This window comes from Giraffa tippelskirchi, chromosome 4 (assembly GCF_054371585.1).
Source record: "Giraffa tippelskirchi isolate mGirTip1 chromosome 4, T2T-mGirTip1v1.2.pri, whole genome shotgun sequence".
Lineage (NCBI taxonomy): Eukaryota > Metazoa > Chordata > Mammalia > Artiodactyla > Giraffidae > Giraffa > Giraffa tippelskirchi.
The window spans coordinates 5,376,912-5,400,543 of NC_137278.1; the positions used below are offsets into that span (position 1 = coordinate 5,376,912).

At 50.3% G+C, this 23,632-nt stretch overlaps 1 protein-coding gene across 50 annotated transcripts in view; it reads right to left on the reverse strand.

Annotated features, from left to right (window-relative positions):
- The window catches only part of PRRC2B (proline rich coiled-coil 2B), an 85,062-nt gene that overhangs the window by 32,904 nt on the left and 28,526 nt on the right, over positions 1-23,632 (reverse strand). For 21 of the 50 annotated variants that reach the window (XR_014083256.1, XR_014083254.1, XR_014083257.1 and 18 more), the window contains exons 3-12: positions 22,850-23,027; positions 20,538-20,640; positions 18,215-18,287; positions 14,098-14,241; positions 12,045-12,286; positions 11,468-11,589; positions 10,878-11,020; positions 6,988-7,078; positions 4,492-4,684; positions 126-444 (exon numbers count right to left, since the gene is read on the reverse strand). Coding sequence is in view for 37 of the 50 variants with exons in the window: in XM_081594628.1 (XP_081450754.1) it covers positions 126-444; positions 4,492-4,684; positions 6,988-7,078; positions 10,878-11,020; positions 11,468-11,589; positions 12,045-12,286; positions 14,098-14,241; positions 18,215-18,287; positions 20,538-20,640; positions 22,850-23,027 (1,608 nt within the window). In the remaining 13 variants the exon portion in view is untranslated. The remainder of the gene's footprint in view (positions 1-125; positions 445-4,491; positions 4,685-6,987; positions 7,079-10,877; positions 11,021-11,467; positions 11,590-12,044; positions 12,287-14,097; positions 14,242-18,214; positions 18,288-20,537; positions 20,641-22,849; positions 23,028-23,632) is intronic. The other 29 variants (XR_014083260.1, XR_014083258.1, XR_014083261.1 and 26 more) reach the window with 3 other exon arrangements.

Sequence of the window (23,632 nt, forward strand, 5' to 3'; positions counted from 1 at the left end):
CTGAACTCTCAATAACTGGGATCCCTGTGTGTCCAGCCATTGGCCACAGTTCGTGCTAAGAAGCCAGGGAGATGCCTAGTGACACAGCCCTTGTTTCCAGGTCAGGGGCCGGGCTCACTGCTCACCTTTGTGGACGGCAGGGCCGTTCTCCTGGGGAGTCGCCTTCTCAGCCCCTGGAGAGCGGGGAGCTTCCTTCTCTGCCTGCTTCTGGGCCTCGCTGGCCCGCTGGGCCTGCTTGCACTTCTGGTCGAGCTGCTTGAGTTTGGCGGCACAGGCGGCCAGCCTCTCCTCGCGTGCCCGGCGCTCCTCCTCCTCCCGGCGCTTCCGGGCTCGCTCCACAGCCTCGGACATCTCCGACTGGACGAACTTCTGCCGTGGCGGGGGCTTGTCCTCTTTGTCCTCGGCAGACTGCTGCCGAAATACGGTGCCCATGGAGGACTTCTGCTGAGAGAAGACAGTCAGAGGATGTCACGACTCAGAGACAGGCCACCCCCTGGAGGGGGTTGGCTCCCTTCTCAAGACCCTCGGGCACCTTCAAGAGGCCCACAGCAAGAGGACCTGGGCTTCGATCCTGCTTTGCCCTACACTGCATTTGGAAAGAGGGCTGGGCAAGCACCAACAGTCTAAACCCTAATTTCTCTTTTGGAAACTGAGGATAATCAAGGAAGCCCTCCGGGTTGTAAAGGTGCATGGAATCATTTGCAAACCTAACATCATGACTGAAATGCAGGAAACATTCAAGAGAATGGACGCTCCTGCAGCCACCTCTGGGCATGCAAGGTCAGGGTGTCCAGAGCTCAAGAACAGGAGCAGAAAACCACATGCTCATCACTTCTCAGCCACAGAACTGCCCTACTGCTCCTCCCACAACAGTAGATGAACTTTTGGATACAAAGAGCCCCAAAACACCAGAACTCACACTCACACTGAGGTTTCAAACTGATTAAATATAAAAACAAAAAAGCATCTCTGTAAGGTATTTTATCTACTTTTAAGTCTCAAGTTGATTGTTAAGTTACTAGACATCCACCAGGGTGCCAACGATGCAGTGTGAAAACCTCTCAATTCTGGGAAGATTTCTCACTGATTTGCAGGAAGAGAGGCTGCAGGTAGAATATGGAGCAGTACAAAGGATGGGCTGGGTCCCTGGACCCCAGCCGCTGGAAGTCTAATGACATACGACTGGCAGAAAAACAGACAACTTCTTGTTTTGAGTGATAGTTACACAGATGAATGTAACTGTCGAAAAGTCATCAGACATACAAAACCGAGATCTGTTGTCTTTTCTTGTATTATAATTGTTATCATTCAGTCACTAAGTCTTGTAAGACTCTTCTGCAACCCCATGGACTATAAGGTTCAAGAGAAAGGCTGCCTCAGGTTTACAATAGTGCTCAGTTGCTCAGTTGTGTCTGACTCCTTGTGACCACACGGACTGTAGCCTGCCAGGCTCCTCTGTCCATAGGACTTCCCAAGCAAGAATACTGGAGTGAGTTGCCATTTCCTTCTCCATGGGATAGTCCCGACCCAGGAATCTAACCCATGTCTCCTACACCGGCAGGCAGGTTCTTTACCACTGAAGAAGCCAGGGAAGCCCTTTATGTAAATTACACCTCCATAAAAGCAGTAAGTAGTGGTGACAGTAGAGAGACTTTTCTCCTAAAAACTAACTTATTATAATCCAGATCCATTACAAGATTATAAATGTCTAATTTAGAAGCACAAAGGTACTTTTTACATAATTGGGGCCAAGTGTGCACTCTCCTTTTACTTTGCCCCGACCACTGCCATCTGTCCAGGCACCATAACAGCCATGTACTGTCCCATCTCGAGTCTCCACCAGGACACATCTCACCCCCTGGTGCTCAGGACACCTTGCAGATGATCCCTAAGGCACACTCCTGATTATTCCCTTCACAATTTCCCGGAAATGAAATACCAGAATCAAAGGGTATGTGCATTATCATCAAAACTACAGATGTGCCTTTCAAAACTGCCCAAAGTGACCTATCATTTTATAACTAAATATTCTGCAAAACATTTAAGCTGTGACAATCTTTTCAGAAATTTGGATTCATGAAATGATAAAGAGATTTTATCTTTGTTGACTCTAGATAATAACAAAAACACTCAAGATAATTCATCGTTGTTATCAGCAGATCAAAGTAAAAAAATCTTCTTTTGAATACTGAGCAACCTCAACGTAGGAATGAAATCTGGGTTAATCACAAGAGCTGTACTGTGTCTATTTTCATTCTTGTGTCCCCTGTACCAAGCACAATGCCTAGCATGATATGATATGGTATGTGCTCAGCACAAAAAACTCAAGATAAAGGGTATTTTCACTTTAGAGGAAGATGTGGAACAGGAGTCCTTTAAATAGTGAAGTGCACTAAAAATAGCAAGTCTGCCGAGTTTATTTAAATTAATGCCTTCCAATGCACAGCTCTGCCCTTCCTGCTCAGTTCCATCCCAAAGTCACGCAACGTGGCAGAACCAGGCAGGCACCTGGCGCCAGGGCTCAGACAGCTCAGGGCAGGTGGTCAGAGCCCAGGCAGGTGAGCAGGGTGTCCACATGGAGGTGCGGCTGACGAGGAAGGTGGGGCCCAATCAAGTGGGATGAGGAAGGAACTTCTAGAAGAGATGGCTCAGCAGGAAATTCAGGGTCTCTGGGAGAGGGTGAGGGTAGAAATAGGGAGACTAGGGAGATGACGGGAAACAGCCAGAATGAAGTGTGTGTGTGCGTGCGTGTGTGTCTCTCACTCTCTCACATACATACATTCCCTAACTCTGTGTGTGTGTCTTTCTCACATACATACATTCCCCAACTCTGTGTGTGTGTGTGTGTGTGTGTGTGTGTCTCTCTCTCTCTCTCTCTCTCTCTCTCTCTCTCTCTCTCTCTCTCTCTCTCTCTCTCTCTCTCTCTCTCGCGTACATACATTCCCCAACTATCCATGGAAAAGGCCAGAAGCAGTGGCACTCCTGGTGCCTACGTACTGGTTTATAAGTGTCATTAAAGGCTGACTCCAGGGCCAAGGCTAGGTAAGGACAAAATGAGCTTGGAAAAGCTTTTTCTACCAGAAAGCAAGGAATCCCTCAAGAAAGAATGGAAACACATGAAAAGCACATGGCTGCCAACCTGAAGCTCCCAAACCAAAGACAACCTGAACATCCAAAGAAACAATTAAAACTTTGATGAGAAACAGGATATTCATAGTCTTAAAGTAACTAGCCACAAAACTGCTATCAATTACGAATCTGCAGTGCATGTGAAAGCTCGATGTTGTGCAACCCGATAGCCAACACCTCAATCCTGAGATTAAAGTAAGGCTGTCACAGCAGGCAGAGAGGGACCAGGGTCACCCAGGCGGGAGCAATGAGAAGAGTCAGTGCCAGCTCTGAGAGACTCTAGCCAAAACAGGGAAGCCTTGAACCCCACCAAGAGGAAGCTCCAGACAAACAGCACACTGCACAAAGCAGTTGGCTTCTGATCTTCCAGAGCGTCAACCTCAGGAAAGCTGAGCAAAGGCTGAGGGTCCACTTCACACTGAAGGACGCCTGACCCTGACCCAGATTCCTGTGCATCAAGACCATCAGCTGGACATTGGGGGCAGTGGGATGGGGTCTGAGGACAAGGTGGCAGCAGTACATCAATGTGAGCTTCCTGGAATTGACTGTGCTTACCTAAGAAGCATTCTGTGGTGACAGAGCCTGATCGGACTAGCAACTTACTCCTCAAATGGCTCAGGAAAAAATATTCTTTGTATTACACCAACTTTTCTGTAAGTCTGTGACTGTTCTCAAAATCTTAAAAGAAGAATTTTTTAACTTAAAAAAAAAATAAAAAGAGGGACTTCCCTGGAGGTTCAGTTGTTAAGACTCTGCATTTCCAACGCAGGGGGCTCGAGTTCAGTCTCTGGGCAGCGAACTAGATCCCACATGCTGCACAGTGCAGTCAAAAAAAAAAAAGGGAGGGAGGCTCATGAGGCAGGGGACATATGTATACTTATGGCTGACTCATGTTACTGTAGGGTAGAAACCAAGACAATACTGTAAAGCAAATATCCTCCAATTTAAAATAACTTAGAAAAAGAGAGAGAGAAATGTCTGCTTCGACTTTTACAGAAAACCGACCAGACCACTGAACTCAGTGAAACCTAACTGAATGTCCATCTGAAAGACTTAGACTCTGCTGTAGTGACCAGGGACACACCACATTGAGTCCCCAAGCCAGCCACCACTCAGTATTCTGAGCTGGCTGAGACTCCTCCTGCACACCCCCACCCACGATGGGCTCCTGAAACCTCCCTGGCTCCATCCCTTCCTGTTCATTGTAAACGCACAGAACAGCCTTTCAGGTGACCTGCTGGAGTCTCTGCCTTGGATCTCTGGTCAATTGAACTTAGAAAGGGCTTGTGTGTGTGCTCACGCACATGCCTGTCCCCCAGCTAAGCAGGCACAGAACCCCTCCCCGCCCAGTGCCCACAGTACCTGGTAGTCAGGGCCTGACACCCAGCTGTGCAGCTTCCTGGAAGGCGGCTGAGGTTCTGGCACTTTCCGGATGACACGGGTCACGCCTCCTGTTTCACTCCAGTCTTTTCCTTCCTCTTGGGTGCGCTTGGCATCAGCACTGTCTGCAGAGCTCAAGGACAACTGCCGCTGCCTCCTGGGGTCCCAACTGTTCCTAGGACAAACCGTGAAGACTTGGTCTTCCTGGTCGCCCCAGGCACGGTCTCATTTTCCCGGGCAGACCATTAGGAATTAGAAAGTTAGCTTCTACAAACTGATTTCCTTCATAAAAGACCCACCACGCACCCCCTTTACAGGAGAGAGGACATGCCCAGAGCACCTACACCAGCACCCATTTTACCAAGTCAGTCCCAAAGACAGCTCCAGGAAGGATGCCTCATACCCATTACTTCATCTACTGCAAAAAAAATGAACAAAAACGCCTCTACTTCCTCCATTTTAAAGAGTTTGTCACTGAGTCTCCGGGAGGTTGGGGAGCTGTTCACAAGAAAGAGCTAACAGAGGTGAGCCCAGGACTCCCACTGCAGGCCCTTCTGTCTGTGCCAAAGCCCCATCCCAGTGCTGAACAAATGCTCCTCACAACAGCAGAAGAGGGCTCGCCTGAGAAAGAGCCCGAGGAGCGATGCACACACTGCAGGGAGGAGGAGACAGACGCCCGGCAGAGGCTATGGGAAGGCTCGCTGAGTAGTGCTCACCCGTACACGCTGCAGCGCAAACAAAGGCTCTGCGACAAGAAACGTGTGCATCTACGCGCACCTCTTCTATCGCGGAAGTGGTGCCCAAAAGCCCAGCGGGAGTACAGAGAAAGCCAGGGAGTCAGGCCTGGCTAATACACGTGCTCGTGCACACACACATGCACAAACACTCTGGAGATGGAGGGAGATGAGGCAGGTGAGAAGGGTCAGGAGACCAGAGACAGGGCAACGACTGCCAGTGCCTGATGGCAAGCCAAGAGGTGTGGTGCCCACAAAAGGTTCCTGACCCGCCAGGAAAGACCCGAGTCTATCAAAGACGACGACTAAGCCACAGGGCGAGGGTGACAGGGAAGGAGGGACCGGCCGGCCAGCCTCTGGATGGTGCATGAAAGAAAGGATGCAGGTCCCAGTGGCCCCAGAGACAGTGAACAGGAAGGGATGGAGCCAGGGAGGTTTCAGGAGCCCATCGTGGGTGGGGGCGTGCAGGAGGAGTCTCAGCCAGCTCAGAGAACACTGACTGGTGGCCTGCTTGGGGACTCAATGTGGTGTGTCAGCCAGAATCTAAGTCTTTCAGATGGACATTCAAGTCACATCAATTCAAAGAGAGAGGAACGGAGTGGCCTGCTGCTCCAATGAATCTACAAAGCTTCATGTTTCCACTGATTTAAATTCTGGATCACATCTCCTTCTGAGCTTAGTTCCAAAAACTGACCCATAGATATTTATTTCCCAAGGGCATCCAAAGCTTCAGTTGAAATCAAACAACATTAAAATAAATTACAGAAGCCTCAATCAGCTAACTGTCTGTGTGCCAGCTGAGGAAGAGTGACAGAAGATCGTTACCAGCTCCCTGCAGAAGAGGAGCTGTGAAGCCCAAGATGACACAACAAAGACTTGCAGACCCAACTACATAAACATTCAATTACTGACAGTAAAACAGACAAAGGGAAAAAAAATACCAAAGCACTACTATCTAAGCAAAATAAAACAGTAATCACATTTTAACAGAAAACACAGTAAGTCTAACAGATATATATATACAAAGGAAACAGGCAATTCCATACAAAGACAAGCATCCATATTTGCCGATACTGGGGTGGTGGTGGGGTGGGCATGCAAATTAAAGCGACCACAGGTACTATTTTAAAAGTACAAGCCAATGCTACTGGTATTCTGCTGAAAACTAGACCAACTAGACTACAATTTAAGTATTTTCCAAATGGTGTTGGGAGCAAGAATCAGTCCAACGAAACGATCCAAAAAAAGAGAGAAAAGATTCAAGTGGTCAAATATGATTAGACAACGTGGCATACCCCACTTTCGGCTCCTCCCCCAACTCCCAGATTCCCAGCAGGCTGCAGCACGCACACCCTAGGCTCTGGGCACCCTTGGAGTAGACCTGAACCCAGTTGGTTTCCCAAATCTGCTTGCCCAAAGAAACCTTTAGGGGCACCACACTCACAGCAATCTGCATAACAATCAGTCCACAAGACACACTTGGGAAAGTGCGGGCATGGTGGCTAAGTGGCTAGGACTCAGCCAGCCACACCTGGTGCCCACCCTGGCTCCCCGCCCCCAAACGGCTGTCCTTCCATCTGCAAAATGGAAACAGCATCTGCCCAAATGAGGTCGCCGGGGTGACCAGGACACGCACGGCTCACGGCAGCACAGAGAACACCAGTGCACGTACATCCGTTAAGTGTCACATGCCCCCCCACCCCCTGGCTGGGAGCGGTGCTGTGAGCAGGGATGGGGCCCTTACCACTTTGGCCTGCCGTCCTTCACCACTTCCTCCTCCTCCTCATCATCACTGAACTTCAGCTTCTCGGAGTAGTCCACTTCTTCATGGAGGCCTGCAACAGGAGGAGGGCCAGTGAGAAGGAGGCAAGATGCACATCGCAGCAGTGCTAAGAGCACTGCCTCCAGGCAGGAAGGGTGCCAGCCCACCTGGCTAAGGGGCACCCCCGGCTGCCACCACCAGAACACAGACTGCAGAGAGAAGTGGAGGACAGGGACTGAGACACCACGCTCCCAATGCAGGGGCCCAGGCCTGACCCTGCTCAGGGATCTGGATCCCACAACTAACACATGATGCAGCCAAGTAAATAAACACAAATAATATTAAAACAGATACGAACGACCACACGTAAAATAGACAGCCAACGGGGATTTGCTGTCTGGCTCAGGAAACTCAAACAGGGGCTCTGTATCAACCTAGAGAGGTGGGATGGGGAGGGAGATGAGGGAGGTTCAAAAGGGAGGGGAGGGGATATATGTACACCTATGGCTGACTCATGTTGAGGATTGACAGAAAACAAAATTCTATAAAGCAATTATCCTTCAATTAAAAAATAAACAAATAACAACAACAAAAATACAAGTGAAAGACAGTACTGGCTTTGGTCACAGCACCGTAGTCTCCCTGGTTAGATTAACTCCGTTAAGAGAACAGTCCTTAAATCTATGCAGACCAAGTTTTCTGCAAGTGTGTTAGAAGGTGAGGAGTGAGCAGAAGCAGGCAGAAGCCCGCCAAGAGGCCTCCCCGCCAACACACACTCCTGAGCGGTGAGACCTGTGAGTGGCTGCTTTGCCCCAGGGCCCTCCCCAACCCGAGTGGCTCAGGTGGCAGAAAGTGTCCATCAGCTGATGAGTGAGTACTCAAAATGTGGTAGATCCACACAATGGAACAGGATTTGTCCATATTAAAAAAAGAGTCCACACACCTGCTACAGCATGACCACCCCTGAAGACACCATACTGAGTGACGGAGCAGGTGTGAGAGGCCTCATACTCCACTGTGCAACTCCATTCGTACAAAACGTCCAAAACACGCAAACCCAGACACAGAAAGTAGATGCGCTTGCCAGAGGTTGTGGGTGGAGGGAGGGGTCACCGGGAGTGAGTGCTCGTGGGCACGGGGCTTCGTCTGTGGGTGATGGAAATGTTCTGGAATTCAACAGTGGGGATGACTGCACAAACTTGTTAATATACTAACAATCTCTGAAGGGTAGACTTTAAGGGGGCAAATTTTACGTAATATGAAAATCTGTCACATGAATTATATCACTGAAAAAAGGGACATGACAAAAAGCCCAGAGCCTCGCGGTGCATACAGATACAAATGGGCTGAAGGGTGTGGATGCAAAAACACAGCATGACAACAACAAATACAGTCAGAACAATGATCTGACACAGGGCAAAACAGACTCCAAGCCAAGAAGTGTTAGGAGAGATGAAGAGTATGTGAAAACAATATAAACGGTCAGCACACCAGTCATAAAAATAAAAAAATGTATGTAACAGCTTCAAAATAAATGAAGCAAAAACTAACAGAATTAAAGGGAGAAACAGATAAACCTGCAATTGTAGTAGAGAGTCTAATAGCTTACTTTCAGTAACTGATGAAACTAGACAAAAATGTTAGTACACAAGATCTGAACGACACTACCAACCACCTTGACTAAACGGATACATACAGAATGTGACCTCCAACTATAAAATACACTCTTTTCAAATGCACTTAAGACTATTCACCAAAACAGACCACATATCCTGGTGATAAAGTGCTAGTAAAGTTGCTCAGTCGAGTCCGACTGTTTGCGACCCCATGGACTGTAGCCGACCGGGCTCCTCCATCCATAGGATCTTCCGTGCAAGAGTACTGGAGTGGGGTGCCACTTCCTTCTCCAGAGGATCTTCCCTACCCAGGGATTGAACCCAGGTCTCCCATATTGCAGGCAGATGCTTTACCCTCTGCGCCACCAGGGAAGCCTATCCTGGTGATAACATCAGTCTTAATAAACTGGAAAGAAGAGAAGTCACACAGAATATGCCCTTGTGACTACAATGGAATTAAATGAGAAATCTAGAAAGTTCCAATTAAAAGGATCAGTGAACTAGAAAACAATCAAACAATGGAGAAAATTAAAGTCAAAAGTTCTTTGTAAAGATGAGTAAAACTAATGAGCCCTTGGCAGAAGTGAACAAGAAAAAGAGAAAAAAATACAAATTACCTAGTTATCAGGGATGAAAAAGAGTGATATCTATATCATTACAGATCTTACATACATCATTAAAAAAAAAGATTCTAAATTTATATGAAAATGAAAAGGACTTAGAACAGTAAAATAATCTTAAAAATGAACAAAGGTGGGAAACTTACACCAACTTACTACAAAGCTACAGTGCGGTATTGGCATAAGGATGAATACACAGAACAAACAGGGTCCAGAAACAGACCCACACTTATGTGATCAATCAATTGTTGGCAAAGGTGTCAAAACAATGCCACAGGGAAAGAGAAGTCTTGTCACAAATGGTGCAGAACAACTGAGTATCCTTATGGATTAAAATGGAACCCCGACTCCCATCTCACACCATATACAAATTAATGCATGGACCACACATCTAAAAATCAGTGTTAAAATTACAAAACATAAAGGAGTATCTTTGCCACCAGGAGAGACAAAGATTTTCATAAAAGACACAAAAGTAAAGCCACAAAAAACACAAATTCATAAGTCAAACTTCATCAAAATATAAAACCTCTGCTCATCAAAACACAATGCTAAGAAAATGGATCAGGCAGGCCGTAGGAAAAAAACTTATGTGAAATATTAAGTCTCCAAGGATGTGTATCTGAACACTCAAAGAAAGATACCAGTAGCCAAATCGGCATGAAAACGTGTGTTTGATTACTCATCAGCAAGATGCAAATTAAAAGCACAATGAGCTAATGCTACACACCCACTGGAATGGCTAAAATTAAAGAGACATCAGAGCACTGTGAGGATGCAGAGCCAAACTGTCAAAACTGCCGCTGGAGTGTACCACCAGCCACCACGGAGGTCTGGGTGCTTCTTACAAACCTGATCACACACCTCCCCTTTAACCAACGACCCACTACTGAATATTAACCCAAGAGAAATGAGAACAGCATCCATAATAAACTTTTGGACAAATTACAGGATTTGCTACAATGACACATACCTCAGTAATTAAAAGCAACCACTGACATAGGTAATAACACTGATGGATCTCGCAAACCTTACAGCAGAAGGAAAGCTGCACCATTCCAACCATCTGCAGTTAGGATTCGTCAGAAGGGGGAGGCCCTGGGCAGAGTTGGGAGGAAGACTGGCTGGGAGGGACGGAGTGAGTACTACAGTGTCTTGATGTGGCTGTGCTGCTCAAGCACGTGGGTTTATCAAAACCGTACAACTAAATGTGTGCCTTTTACTTGGAAACAAACGTCCAGAAGAATTTTAAAAGAAAATAATCAGATAAGGAGTGTGGGTGATTATGAGAATCCAGAATGTTGGAACTTGCTGAAATGCGGTGACAGGGTGCTATGTGGGGCTGGCTCATCACACTCCTGTTTTAACTCGTTCGTTACAAAAACTCTTTCTCCCTCTAAGAGTAAGACGAAAGACCAAGACAAAGACGACGTGGCTGCGTGAGGAAGCAACTGCTGGTAAGGGTGCCAGCGAGGCTCTCTCAGGGGCCAAGGCTGCTGCTGCCCTCTGCCCACAGGGGTCCCCGTGGACTCTGTGTCGGAGGAACTGCCAACCTTGGCAAGAAGCAGAAACAAGAGTGCGGTCCCCACCTGCTGAACCATCAGTCGAGAGCCCACCAGCAAATGCCACCACCCACCTGCCCAGCCATCGTCGGCGTCGGTGTCCAGGTCGTCGAGGCCCTTCAGGTTTTCTGCGTTGACGATGGTGGGTCGTGGCACCCGCTCCACCAGCGGCCTCAGTGGACGGATCGGGCGGCTCACTCCTAGTCTATTTTCTTTTCTGATGACAGAGAGAAGGGTAAAAACGCTGGGCTGGTGTCAAGTACACAGACTGAAGCAAACCCAAATACTTCTCCAAAACTATGTCCCCCAGTGCAAAGGTTCACGTGTGCCCTTGATATTATTATAATCACCCCCTTTTTAAAGAACATATAACCAATAAATACATCCCCAAGAGAAGTTCTCCTTCGTTTTGCAGTTTTATATAAAGCTCGGTGTTAATCTACTGTGACAGCAATAAACAACTATCAGGAACCTGAACTCACAATCCTATCTCTCGTCCTGCCCCAGAGGCCAGCCCTCCCACACACCCTGGGGTATCAGGTTGGTTTCTAGCTTCTGAGGTCTCCAGAAGTCAAAGCACTTTCCTATGTGAACCCACTGTACTGTCCCAATATCACCAACCAGGGTGACTTCTACGTACGTGACTACAATGCAATGGCCTTACCCGTCTTGGTCATTCATCTGGAACTGTCTAAAAGGAACACGGGGCTCAAGACGGAGCTGAGGAAGGGGAAAAGATCCTCGTTCCACTGTACCCTGGTTCTCTGATGACTGTGGCGAACACATCTGAAACATAACATCAATGAACAGGGTTTTCCAGTAATGGCCCAGAGTCTAAGTTCCACTGGCATTAGAATTTATTCTAGCAAATGGGAAACAGAAACAGGAAAGTCTTGGGGTTTCCCAATTAATCCTATCACCATCTCCCCCATTTTTCCTGCCATCAGTACACAAATCTGGGGACTTGTGTCTTGGGGAATACCTGCCTCTCCTTCTTCTAAAAGATCTAAGGTTAAGATAACATCCACATCACCAGGGAAAGAAGCCAGAGGCCCTTAAAATTTGAAAAGGGGGAGTGAAAACGCAAAAGTAATGGAAATCTCCAAGGTAAGATACCAGGGCAAAGAGACTGGGTGGGGATGGGGGACACCAACGGTGGACATTCAACCATGTGAAGTAGGTTCTGCTGGACATGAACGATCTGACTCTGTGGGGAGAGAATGGGCACTCTGAAGACTTACAAAAGCAGGAAGCATGTCATGGTATGTAGGTGGGTGGTATACATTCCCCAAGAACTGTGAAGCCCCTTTTCGGACAGGCTGAGCCGGGCGGAGAGAGGGGTCCTTAGAATCGCTGGTACATGCCGAGGAGGGGGCTCCGTCTCCCGCACTTGAGTTCCTGCTGCCCAGCTCAGTTGGGGAGGCGCTCAGAGACGTGGCAGAAATTATGTTTCGCCCACCGCCCTCCCTCCAGCTTGTCACATCTGGAAATTGAAAGGGGGCAAAAGGGGAGAGGAAAGAGGAGGGGAGGAGGGATTGTATGAGGTTCTGAAGGTCAAGGGACCCCCCTCACTCACCAAAAATTAAAAAAAAAAAGAAAACCCAAAAGTGAAGAATTGAGTTGACTGGTCAAGTCTGTCAGGGAAGGTGGGGGACAGACATATGGCCAATGAGTATGAAATTGCTGAGGGTGTCTGACTGTCAGAGAAACACAAAACACGGTCTGCTCAGAGGGAAGGCAAGTGTAAACAAGAGGTGGTCTTCCTTCATCAACTCAGAGACCGCACAGCCTCAGACCTAACACCCCAAAGAGACCCAAAAGGCCCCGTAAGTGCTGTCTTGGGTCACTGTTTCCACTAACACTGACCCAGTCCCACCGGGACTGGCACCGGGCTCGGCACTGGACTTGATGTTGGAACCAGAGTTCCTGACCTGAGTTCAAACCCTGCTCAGCAGTGCCAACTCTAGTCAGGGCCCCCCTGCTCAGGCCTTACCCCACCTGCTCCCACAGTGACCTGGGGGGACCTCCTACAGGTCACAGACTGAAATCTGCCAATCCTCTCTGACCATCGTTTTAAGATGATGCTTTCTCCTGCTAAACGTAGCAAAGCCTGGTGGGATTATAGGCCAACAAGGAATCAGATGAGCCAAAAAGACTCCTCTTTTCGGTCAACTTATAGTTAGAAGAGTTGAAACATGACAGGTCCCTGAATACTTGACCCCTAAGAGAATGGAACCCAGGATCGGAGCCACAAAGTCACACTGCTCCCAACTCTTCAGCCACCTTGTACATGACCTTGGCCAAGCCCTGGTCACCCCTGAGATCATCCGCTTCTTCATCTTCTCAAACAAGGGGATAGAATTGACTCCAGAAGCTTCTTCTAGTTCTAAATTGTTACAGTCCTACAGCAGCTCATCTTAATTAATCCCAGAAAGTTGACATTTCTGGCCTAAGGAATTTGATTATATATTTGGAACAAACAAAATAACTCAGCACAGACCACTGAGAAGATAGTATGTTTTATTAAAGAGCTGCATGGTGATCATTTCATATATAGGATGATATCCATTCTGACTCTGGGATTAATCTCTGACTTGGGGATTAATCAAAACAAGCAGATAAAAAAAGTCTCTCATATTTCAAGACCTGATCAACTCCCCACCCCAAGGGCTATTTCAGAATCTGTGATTAGAACTGATGGTAAATCCCATTCCCAAACAACACCTTAAATTCTAACCACCCAAGGCCATGAAGGAAAAAAGTATTACCAGTAAGAATTGCTACACAACCCTGCTTACCCCTTGGCCAGACCTCAGATGAGGGGCCATGGAGATGAGTGCTGGGCTGGCTCCTCAACCAGGGAAACATGTTGAAAAACAGATTCTAATTCGGCTAGGGGGTGGGAGAGGGCTGGAAATCAGACTTAACGAACGCCCAAGTGATTCTGACAGGACTTGGCTAGCTCTGGAAACCACTGCTTAGACAATAAGCTCTTGAACTGGGAATCAAGTTAACTGGCCCTTGGTCCACCTGTCCCTGCCGTGACCACCCAGGCACAGCACAGCCTTCGATGACTACTGGGAAGGCCTGGACTGACCCAAAGGACGGGAAGGGAGGTGCAACCTCCAGCCCAGCCCAGGGAATGAGTCCACAGACACAAGGACCCAGTACAGGATCACCAGCCGTGCTCTCCAGGCAGGGAGCCTGGCTGCTTGAGAAATGGCTCGTGTCTAAGAGGGGCAGAAGCTGAAGGGGAACTCTGCTGTTCCCAGACGGGGGCTGCAGCTCACTCACTCTGAGGGCGGAGGCTTGGTCCTGGCCCATACGACAGATCTAAGACGCCCTTTTCTTTGCCAGCCTTGTCCTGCCCTCCAGCTGCTTTCAGCGTCGGAAATTCCTCGGGAGAGAAGGATAACAGTCGGCTTGAGGCCCTTAAACCTGTCAAGAGAATCGGAAAGACTCAGGGGGCAGGTGAGACTGGCGTCCACGGTTCTCTGCTTCAGCCTCGTCGCACACTGGTTGCCCTGCCACCCTGAAGGGCGCTGCTTCCTGCGGTGCCATCTGTGCTGGCCTTCTGTGCCCACAGAGTGGCACCAGGGTTTCCTGAGGATGATGCGGGGAGGCTGCCCGCAGATCACAGCAGGCCCCCTGCCGGAGCTGATCACAAACAGCAGGGATTGGGTATGGCAGCTACTGCAGTCTGAGCCTCCCTTCCCACTCCTGGAGGAAGGCAGTACTGTCCTTTTGGCGGTGGTCCTGGGCGGGGGGAGACAAGCACGGTCTTTGGGGAAACCTGTCCAGTGAGGTCAGCGGCTTTTGGGTGGAGGTAATGCCCCTCCCCAACACCTCCCACTGCCTCCTGGATTGTCTGTCTACTCCAGTAAACCATTTCCTACAAAGCTCCTCAAGCCCTGCAAAGCCAAACACTTTAACTCTTATAATCCCGGGAACAACTTTCCTTGTTCTTTCATTCAGTCCCCAGCACTATCAGCCCCTGCAGAGAAGCAATCTTTCCTGAGCGTTGCTCCTATCACTCAGAGCAAGGAGCACTGGGACCCTGCGATCATCTCTTCAATGAACGGGTACTGACAAGTGACGCATTTGGGGGCTTGGAGTGGGATCTGGTCCCTTCAGTGAACACACAGCGCATGTGCAGCACCACACAAACTGAACAACAGCAACATCACACAGTAAAATATCCAACTGTGACTCACCTTGACCCCCAGGCAATACACCCAACTCTGTCCCTAGGAGGTACTGATCAGAGGACCTGCTGACGACGGCAGACTTTCTCAGAAAGAGGCAGCAGGGTTAGTGGCCATCCGTTCACCATCTCCCTTAGTAAAAAGGTCCAGGGGGGTCAAACAAACCCACCAGGGGGGTAAACGGACACATTACTAACCAATGATTCACTTGAGAGACAATCACCAGGTGTCACGAAGGAGCACCACTGCTGACACAGTTGCCTCATTGTATCAAAAGGTCATTGGCAGGAGTGAAATATGAAAGTCATACTTTAAAAGTATGAATAGACGGACTTCCCTGGTGGTCCAGAGGTTAAGACTCTGAGCTCCCACTGCAGGGGGACACGGGTTCCATCCCTAGTCAAGGAATGATCTCACAAGTCGTGTGGCCACACACACAAAAAAAGGTAGACAGTTTGAAATTTAAGTAATAAACAACAAAAACAAACAAAAGCCTAGTACTTTTTTCCTGTGTTGATAATCATGAAGGTGATATTCTAATCACGAATAAAACTTACCCTCCAGAGATAACAAGGACAAAGTGAAGAACTCAAACATTCACAGCAAAGTCGTATTCCTAAGGCTTCAAAGCCCCACAGTGCTCGCCCAGCATTCCCTCCTGCCCTCTGTTCTCTGCCAGGAGGAAGGGAGGCAGCACAATCAGGGTCTTCTTGCAAGGCCCCAGAGGGAGCTGCTGGTGGTTCAGGCAGCAGAGCCCACGGGCCACGCACCTCCCGCCTCTGCCTGACTCACACAGGCAGGCCTGGGCCTGGTCCAGGCCAAACAGGCCCGGGACCACCCTCCACATGCAGAGTCTGTCAACTCAGGAAGAACCTCGACAGTTCCAAAGTCGTGAAAATGTCTGTGCACAGCCCTGGAAGCCTCACAGGCTGTAACCCCCGCGCAGGAGGGGTCATAGTCAGCACACATCTGTTCTCTCCTCTTGTGCTACTGGGTTCTGCCGCCTCCCAGACTACCACATGTTGACAGGATATTTTACTGTGTTTTAGAATTATTTTCTAAACCAAGTTTTATTTCCATAAGTAAATCAAAAGGTTCAAAGGTAAACAGCCTTAAAGAAGAATCAACAGCAGCCCTCCTCCCACCCAGATGCCCCATCTATCCACATCAAAGAAAAGTGAAAGTGTTAGTTGTTCAGTAGTGTGGGACTCTTTGCGACCCCATGGACTACAGCCCACCAGGCTCCTCGGTCCACGGGATTTTCCAGGCAAGAATACTGGAGTGGGTTTCCATTTCCTTCTCCAGGGGATCTTCCCAACCTAGGGATCGAACCTGGGGTCTCCAGCTTTCCAGGCAGATTCTTTACTGTCTGAGCCACCAGGGAAGCCCTGGTCTACATCAAATGTCCTCACAAAATATGCACTTTTCTGTTTTGTTCCCTCCCTTCCTTCCTCTTATGTTTCCCTCCAGAGATTTTTTTTTTAAGTGCACATACAACATTTTCTAGAAATGTATTTTCTCTCATCCCAATTTTTCACACAAATGGTAACAACTCTACACCTTTTTCACTTAAGAATATGTCCTGGAAAGCTTGCCAGATCAGTACAAAACCGCATTTTCTTCCTTCTAGCCAAACATCATTTCATTAAAGTACCATCATTTGATGGACATTTCACGTGGCTGCTTCCAATCTGTTGCGATTACAATGTGGCAGTGAGTAAGCTTGTGTCACACAGCTGTAACAGGTATCACTTGCAGGGTGATTGCCCCACAGTGGAACTGCCAGGTCAGAGGGTATCAGACTGGTACTGATAGGGAGTGCCAGGTTGCCCTCCATAAGAGCTGTGTCAACTTTAATTCAAATAATCTCTATCGTTCCTGTTAATTAAAAACAAATACATTGAAATTACTTAAGAATATTTCAACCTCACAGAAATAGAGGCTACGGAGGGCTAAGACCCACTGTGAACAGCCCAGTGAATGGTCTCCATAAAGCCTCTGGAAGGACCTTATCTACGTCTGAAAGAACCTGTCACACTCCCCACCCCACCCCTCTCTGCTTGTCTGGCTCCCTCCACCTCACCCTCCAGGCTGGAGCTGTGTGTCCCCTGCCACACCGACTGACCGACATCCCCACTGGAGAAGGAGGAAGGGGCGAGCCTTCATCTGCACAGCAACCCGGCCAAGAAGGGCCCGTGCTCAGCGCGTCAGAGCAGCCAGCTGTGTAGGGCAGTTGGTGTGTGGAGCTGGTATCTACTCTCAACCATGACACGTGAGGCCTGGCAAGGCCTCGGCCGACAGAGATGCGCAGAAGACAGAGGCAATGCCAGGACAGGGCTGAGGGTAAAGATGGTGGCCTGTGCTGGTCACGGAAGAAAGGGCAGCTGTGGTCAAGCCGCTCATACCTCCACCCCTCTCCTTCCAGCTCGGGGCGCTGCCTGGCGCCGTCTACGCATCGTGCTAGAAACATGCCCCCAACGCTGGAAAACCAGGAGAGTTCAGATAGAAATCCGGATGTTTGGCTCCTTGCAAAAACACCTGCTGACGCTGGGCCCAAAGACCCAAGGGAGCTGGGTTCCCCTGCCCCATCGCCCCCCAGCCACACCACGCAGCCACTGTACCCCGGCCTGCCTTGGAGCCATCTCAGCGCGCCGCTCAGCACTGACCTAAAACTCTGGACACTTCCTCCTCGCGCCCTCCGTTGTCCCTGGGCTGAAACACCGCAGCCATCTGAGTGTCTCCCTGTGTCAGGTGGGACACCATGGCAACACACCCCATGTAACCTCTGCCTGCTCTGGTGCCACTGTCCAAAAGCAAGCAACTCAGCTCCCAGGGCTGCGGATTTACAAACCCGGGCTGCAAGCCAGCGCCCCGCACACGACGCCTGGCCCCGCGAGGGAGGAGGCAGGTGCTTGCTGAGCAAGGACTTATTCCGTTAGCAGCTCAGCCAGCCAGGGTGTGCAGGGCCAGCGCTGGGGTCTCCTCTGCACACCGGGGGGATTGTCTTCAGTGATAATGTTCAATGAGACCAGAAAGCTGACATGGTCCGCAGAATCAGTGCCTCCACGCCAGGCAAAGGCAGTACCTCGCTCAGCAAGGAGAGTCCACAAAGCTTCAGGCTGAAGACTGCCTGGACTGAACTGGGACAGTCCAGAAAAGGTACTCATCCCTCCCACGACCCACCGCGATACCACACGCACACTTACCACCTTCGTGTCCTGCTGGCTTTCCATTCAGCTGTGCCCATGACTTTGGTCCACCTGGAGCTGAATTTGTATTCTGAAAGAAGGAAGGAAATGAGAACAGGGCCAGCCCAGCAGGCTGCTGTCCATGCCCCGACCATGTCAGAGCAAGGTGCCCTGAGGCTACATCGTTGTACCCACTACCATCAGCCGGGCAGGACCCAAGCACATGTGCTTGCCACATAACCTTCCACTCAGGAAGCAGCCCGGGCTCAGGAACCACTGGCCACAGGACAGATGCGGAGCAGGCCGGAGGGCAAGCGGCCAGCCCAGGGTCACAAAGCAGAGCCATAGCCACACCTTGGAACACGTGCCCACACAGAGCTCCTCTGTCTTGCTCCAGGGACAAGACCAAACCCCAACTCTAGAGCGTGCCTTAAAAACTGTGCCGCTGCTAAGAGAACACACGCGTGGGAAAGCTGATATGCCTGCTGTGTTGCTGGCCAGCCCGGCACCACTTCCCACGGCTACTGTCATCCTTCAAGGCCAGCCTTCCACTCCCCCCTCATCTGGGCTCGCCAGCTCGGCGCACCTTTGCTGAAAGCTCCCTACATGCAGGCCAGGTGCCAGGCACACCAGGGTCACCTGGGTTAGACACCCAGCTAGGGAGGGAGGACCAGGACTTGTTCCCACCCTGCCAAGGTCCAAAGCCCCTTCAGGTCCCCAACCACTGAGCTCAGCTGCCTCTCCCAGCAACATACCTTAACAACTGAAGGTAAAGATACACGAAACTGAGCTGATGCAGCGTGACGTCTCATCACCCACTGGACTGGATTCCAGATCAATTAATTCCCTCCTCCCGTCCTCCCCTGCTGCCACGTCCACACACGCTCAGGGCAGATGGTCGTCTCTCCAGCCTCCAAGGCAGAGCTGACCAGGTGCAACAACCCATTTATCACAGACTTGCCACGAGTGGCCTGGAATGCCCACAGGCCCTGGCGGGGCTGAACAGCTGGGGGCAGGGAGTGGGCTTCCAGACCAGGAGGCAGAGGCCCCAGGTCACTGCTATCCCACAGCCACCCCCTTGGGGTCTGCAGTCACAGGACCCTTGGCCCTCACCCACTAAGGGCACCAAACTGGAAGAGAAGGCCTATGGGGCTAGCTGAGGAAGGGTTATTAACACTGCAGCAAATTGCGTGCCCAATGTCAAACTGCCTCTGAGATGAGGTTTCAAAGCCGGAAAACTCTAGGGGTCTCTTCCTCTCACCATCTCTGCAGGAGAGGAAAGCCAGGAAGCGCCGGACAGAGGGGCTGCGGGTTGACTCCAGGACAGGGGCTGACCCGACCCCCGACAGTCCCACAGCACTCGTTCTCCCCAGGAGGCCAGGCCCTGCATGGCGGGGACGCAGCGAGCTCATCTCTAACAGGCTCGCAGAGCCAGCTCTGACGTAGAACCAGGGCTGCAGAAACAACCAAGGCCCCTTAACCGCACTTGGTTTCAAATCTGGGAAAGAGACATGAACTCCACGCTACCCACTGTTCAACAGGCCTCAGTGGACTTAGGCTGGTGAACATGGAGTCTCACACGAATGTGGATTTTTTTTTTCTTCTTTTCCTTTGATTTCAAAGCACAGTTCAGTGTTGGCTGGAGGAGGGTGTCCCTCTGGCAAAGCCGTGAATGTTCCCCACAGAGTGGTTCTTTTCAAGAGAGCCAGCGAGTGCCAGGTATCTGTCCAGATTTCCAGCCACCAGCTGCTGGCCTTTGCACCCACAGACGCTGACGGACCAAGTACAATACGAGCTCTTGACTAAATCATGACCCTCTGTTTAGAGAGGTGTCTGAAATGCATAGACAAATGAAGGATTATAGCTCATTATTCCACAAAGCGTGCTCTGAGAAATACTCGTCCCCACAGACAGCCTGCTAAAAGACATTTCCAAGGACAAGTAAATTCGGGGACTGCTGTCCACAACGTCCTTTGCCGGGAGACCGACAGGACACATCAACATACTGAAGACACAGAGAGAAAGTCTGACACTAAGAAAACTCAGTGAAGGCGACTGCTTTGTTTTGTTTTCCAAACTCACCAGACTGTTGAACCTTCTGTGGCCTAACGCTTGCTATCTCCTTATGGCTCCCGCTTCCGGGGAGACACTGGGGAGCCATGATCTAGCATGGAGCTGCCCAGGTGACTCACCTCGAGCTAAGCCAACAGGAATCAAACTAGGCATCTACAGTCTATCCTGAATCTGGGGTCTTTCTTGAAAGTCACTCTTCAGGTTGGCCTCTGGAATGGGCAGGTCACACGGAGCCACCCTTCTTGGCAACGGGGTCCCCAGCACCTACCTCCTGACTGATCGACTGTGTCGGCTTCTGCAAATTGGAGACAGATTTCTGCAAACCCGGCTGCGGCAGCGACTCCGGCGGCTGAGAGACCGTTGCACTGGAACTGGACAAAGGCAGGACACACGTGAGGATCAGACAGGCCACGGCCTCACAGTCCCTCCACATTCCAACCTCCGGCGGATAAAAATACCTCCCCCCCGGCAGACTCCAAAGCTGGCCAAGAGAACCAGAAACTAGACAACATGTGAGGTCTGCTCACCGACCCCCTAACAGGATGGCCAGTTCTCTGCCTTCCTGCAGAGCCTTCTGTCTGCAAAGACTGAAAGCTCTCTGTGAACAACAAAGGGGTGAATAACAAAGTGACAGGAGGATCTGCCATAAGGGCAGCTACAGCGGTGGGTGTAGGGCCCCCCCCCCACTCCTGACCAAGGGTTCACAGCTCCTCAGGGGCTGACCACTCCGAAACAGGAGATTTTTTTTTTTTAACCTTCTTTTGGTTTATGAAAAAAATTTTTTGCTCAAGGTTAAAATAAATACATACAATACAGAATGTGTCACCATCTCATCCTCCGGAAAGAAACTCAAGCAGATTTTTCTACACACGTTAGCATAGTATTTTTTAACACAAGTGCGATAACACCACACACACACCTCAGTAACTTGTGTTTTACTCAGTACCCAACATCTTTCTATGACAACACACGTGGATCCACCGCTTTCTTCTAATGACACAGGTGATGGCCTAGAATGTGCCAATCTCCAGACTCTCTTCCATGACAGATAAAACCACAACGAACTTTTCTGTGTGCTCCAAACACTGAGTCCCAGCAGGTCTGCGCCCACCCCACCCCCCGATTCGGCCACCTCCCTGACTGCCAGGGAGGGGGCAGCATGGATGCAGTGCCGGCGTCTGCTGCCGCTACCAACGCTCTTCACCTCTCGCTGGCAAACATGCTTCAGCACACCGGCCCCGTTCAAGCTGCCTGATGCTATGGCGATGGTGTGTTAAGACCAGATAAAAGGAGGGAGCGATTTGTCCTCTCTCGAACTAGCAGTAGCAGAGGCATTTCACTGCTTACACTGAAACGTGTAGCATCAGTTTCATTAGAGGCTGCAGTGTTTATGATTGACAGGAATGACAGTAACACTGACATCTGCCACCCGCCAGGCCCTGTGCCAGGCCCTGTGCCAAGCACGTGACCGTGTCCTCTCATCCATTTCCTGTAGCCGCCCCTGGAGCCAGGGGTTATTTGTACTTCACAAGAAGACACTGATGGTCAGAAGTCAAATGGTTCCCCCGCTTCCACAAAGCTAATAAACGGCCTGGCTAGAAATCACACAGCAGTATCTGATTCTACAAGTCACACTATACCATGAATCGGGATGATCCCTATTCATACAATATTTGGTTATTACTCATCAATCACCTGGCTGAATGATCTGTTCACTCTCTACATCTTGTCTGAAGTAACTACAGGAAGCTTTGGGCCATTTTCAATTAGAGAAAAGGACCCTGGTTGGCAGGCTGTGATCTGGGCCACCTTTACTTTCTGGGTCTGGAGTATCAGCAGCTGGACCTCAGGGACACAGGGCACAAAGGTGGACGAGGCCAGACTGCTCCGTTTCCACTGCCCGACAGGCAAACCCCAGCAGCCGGGTTCTGCCGGCCGGCCTTAGTGAGGCCCTATCCTTCCCTGATGCCCTCCCAGCACAGACCCCAACCCTCGTTTCTGGCGAAGTGCAGTCGGGGCACTGGCTGTGGAGGGAGGAACAAAGGGTCAGCCCACCACACACCAGCGGCCACCGCAGCTGCGCTGTTCCTCTCGTGATGATTCCTATGTCAGACCCCGGGCCTCCTAAGGCTTCTTCAGTCCTGTGCTGCAGAGGGTGGGCTTGCAGGGCAGCTGCGCACTGACCCGCAGTGCCTGGACCCGGGGTGGCTCTCCTCAGTGACCAGGTTGTGGGGAGCAGGGCAGCCGCCTGTGTGGGGCGCTGGGATCCCACAGCCCGGAAGGCTCCTCCTTCTCCACCTGGGGCCCAGCACCCAGGGACCCCAACCAGAATCAAGCGCTCGGCTCTGTCCACAGTGGCTCGTGCAGGAACCGGCGCGAGGCATTGCATAAGCTCCTCTGGGAGTGATGAGGGCTTTCTTAATAGGGCACAAGGGACACTGATCACTGGAACAAGGTGGCTCACAGAAACCCTGCCGCTTTGGCTCCAGGAGCCATGGAGTGAGAAACAACTCAGCAGGAGGAGTTGAGGCGAGAGAGGCTTTCTCCAGCTCCTGCCCACCGCCCACCCCTCGCTCTCACCTCTTTGGGTCTTGCTGGTCCTGCTTGTTTGCCCATCCTGTTCCGTCCTTGGGTACTATCACGATGTTGGGGTCGTTTCCTTTGTTTTCAGACTTCAGGCTTGGCAGGTTTGCAGGCGGTGGCATGCGCCGGGCCGTGGCAACTTTCCCGAGACTTTGTAAGCCATGTCGAGGAATAACTGCAGGGGGAGGGATGGAAAGAGAGGCTGCACAGGAAGTCACGGACGTAGAGATGCTGGGTTCACTCAGTTGCTCTTCTAAACTCTAAGTGATGATGACAATGGCGACCAAACGAAAAACAAGGGACACATCTGCCAGAAAACACACAGAAGGAACTTCCCTGGTGGTCCAGTGACTTAAGACTCTGCAGTGCCAATGCAGGGGGCTGGGTTCAATCTCTGGTCAGGGAACTAGATCCCACATGCTACAACCAAGAGCCCACATGCCTCAACTAAAGATCCTGCATGCGGCAACTAACACCCAGGGCAGCCAAAGAAATAAATAAAAATATTAAAAAAAAACACACACACACAAAAGTGTTTGGTCGTCACTTGTAGTCAGTCACTTTAGAAGCTCTTCACCGAGGACTTCAGAGACACAGGCTGCTGAAGCCATTGCGGAGGCTTCCAGTTACTTGTGGGCAGTAGGCTCAGGGAGTTTAAGTTTAGGACACAGTGAGGAGCCAGGCCCCAAAACCTCCATCCCACACAATCACCAGCCCTCTGCCAGGGGAGACTGCTCTGGCCTCGTGACAGCAGGACTGCAGGGACTCAGCCAAGCCTGA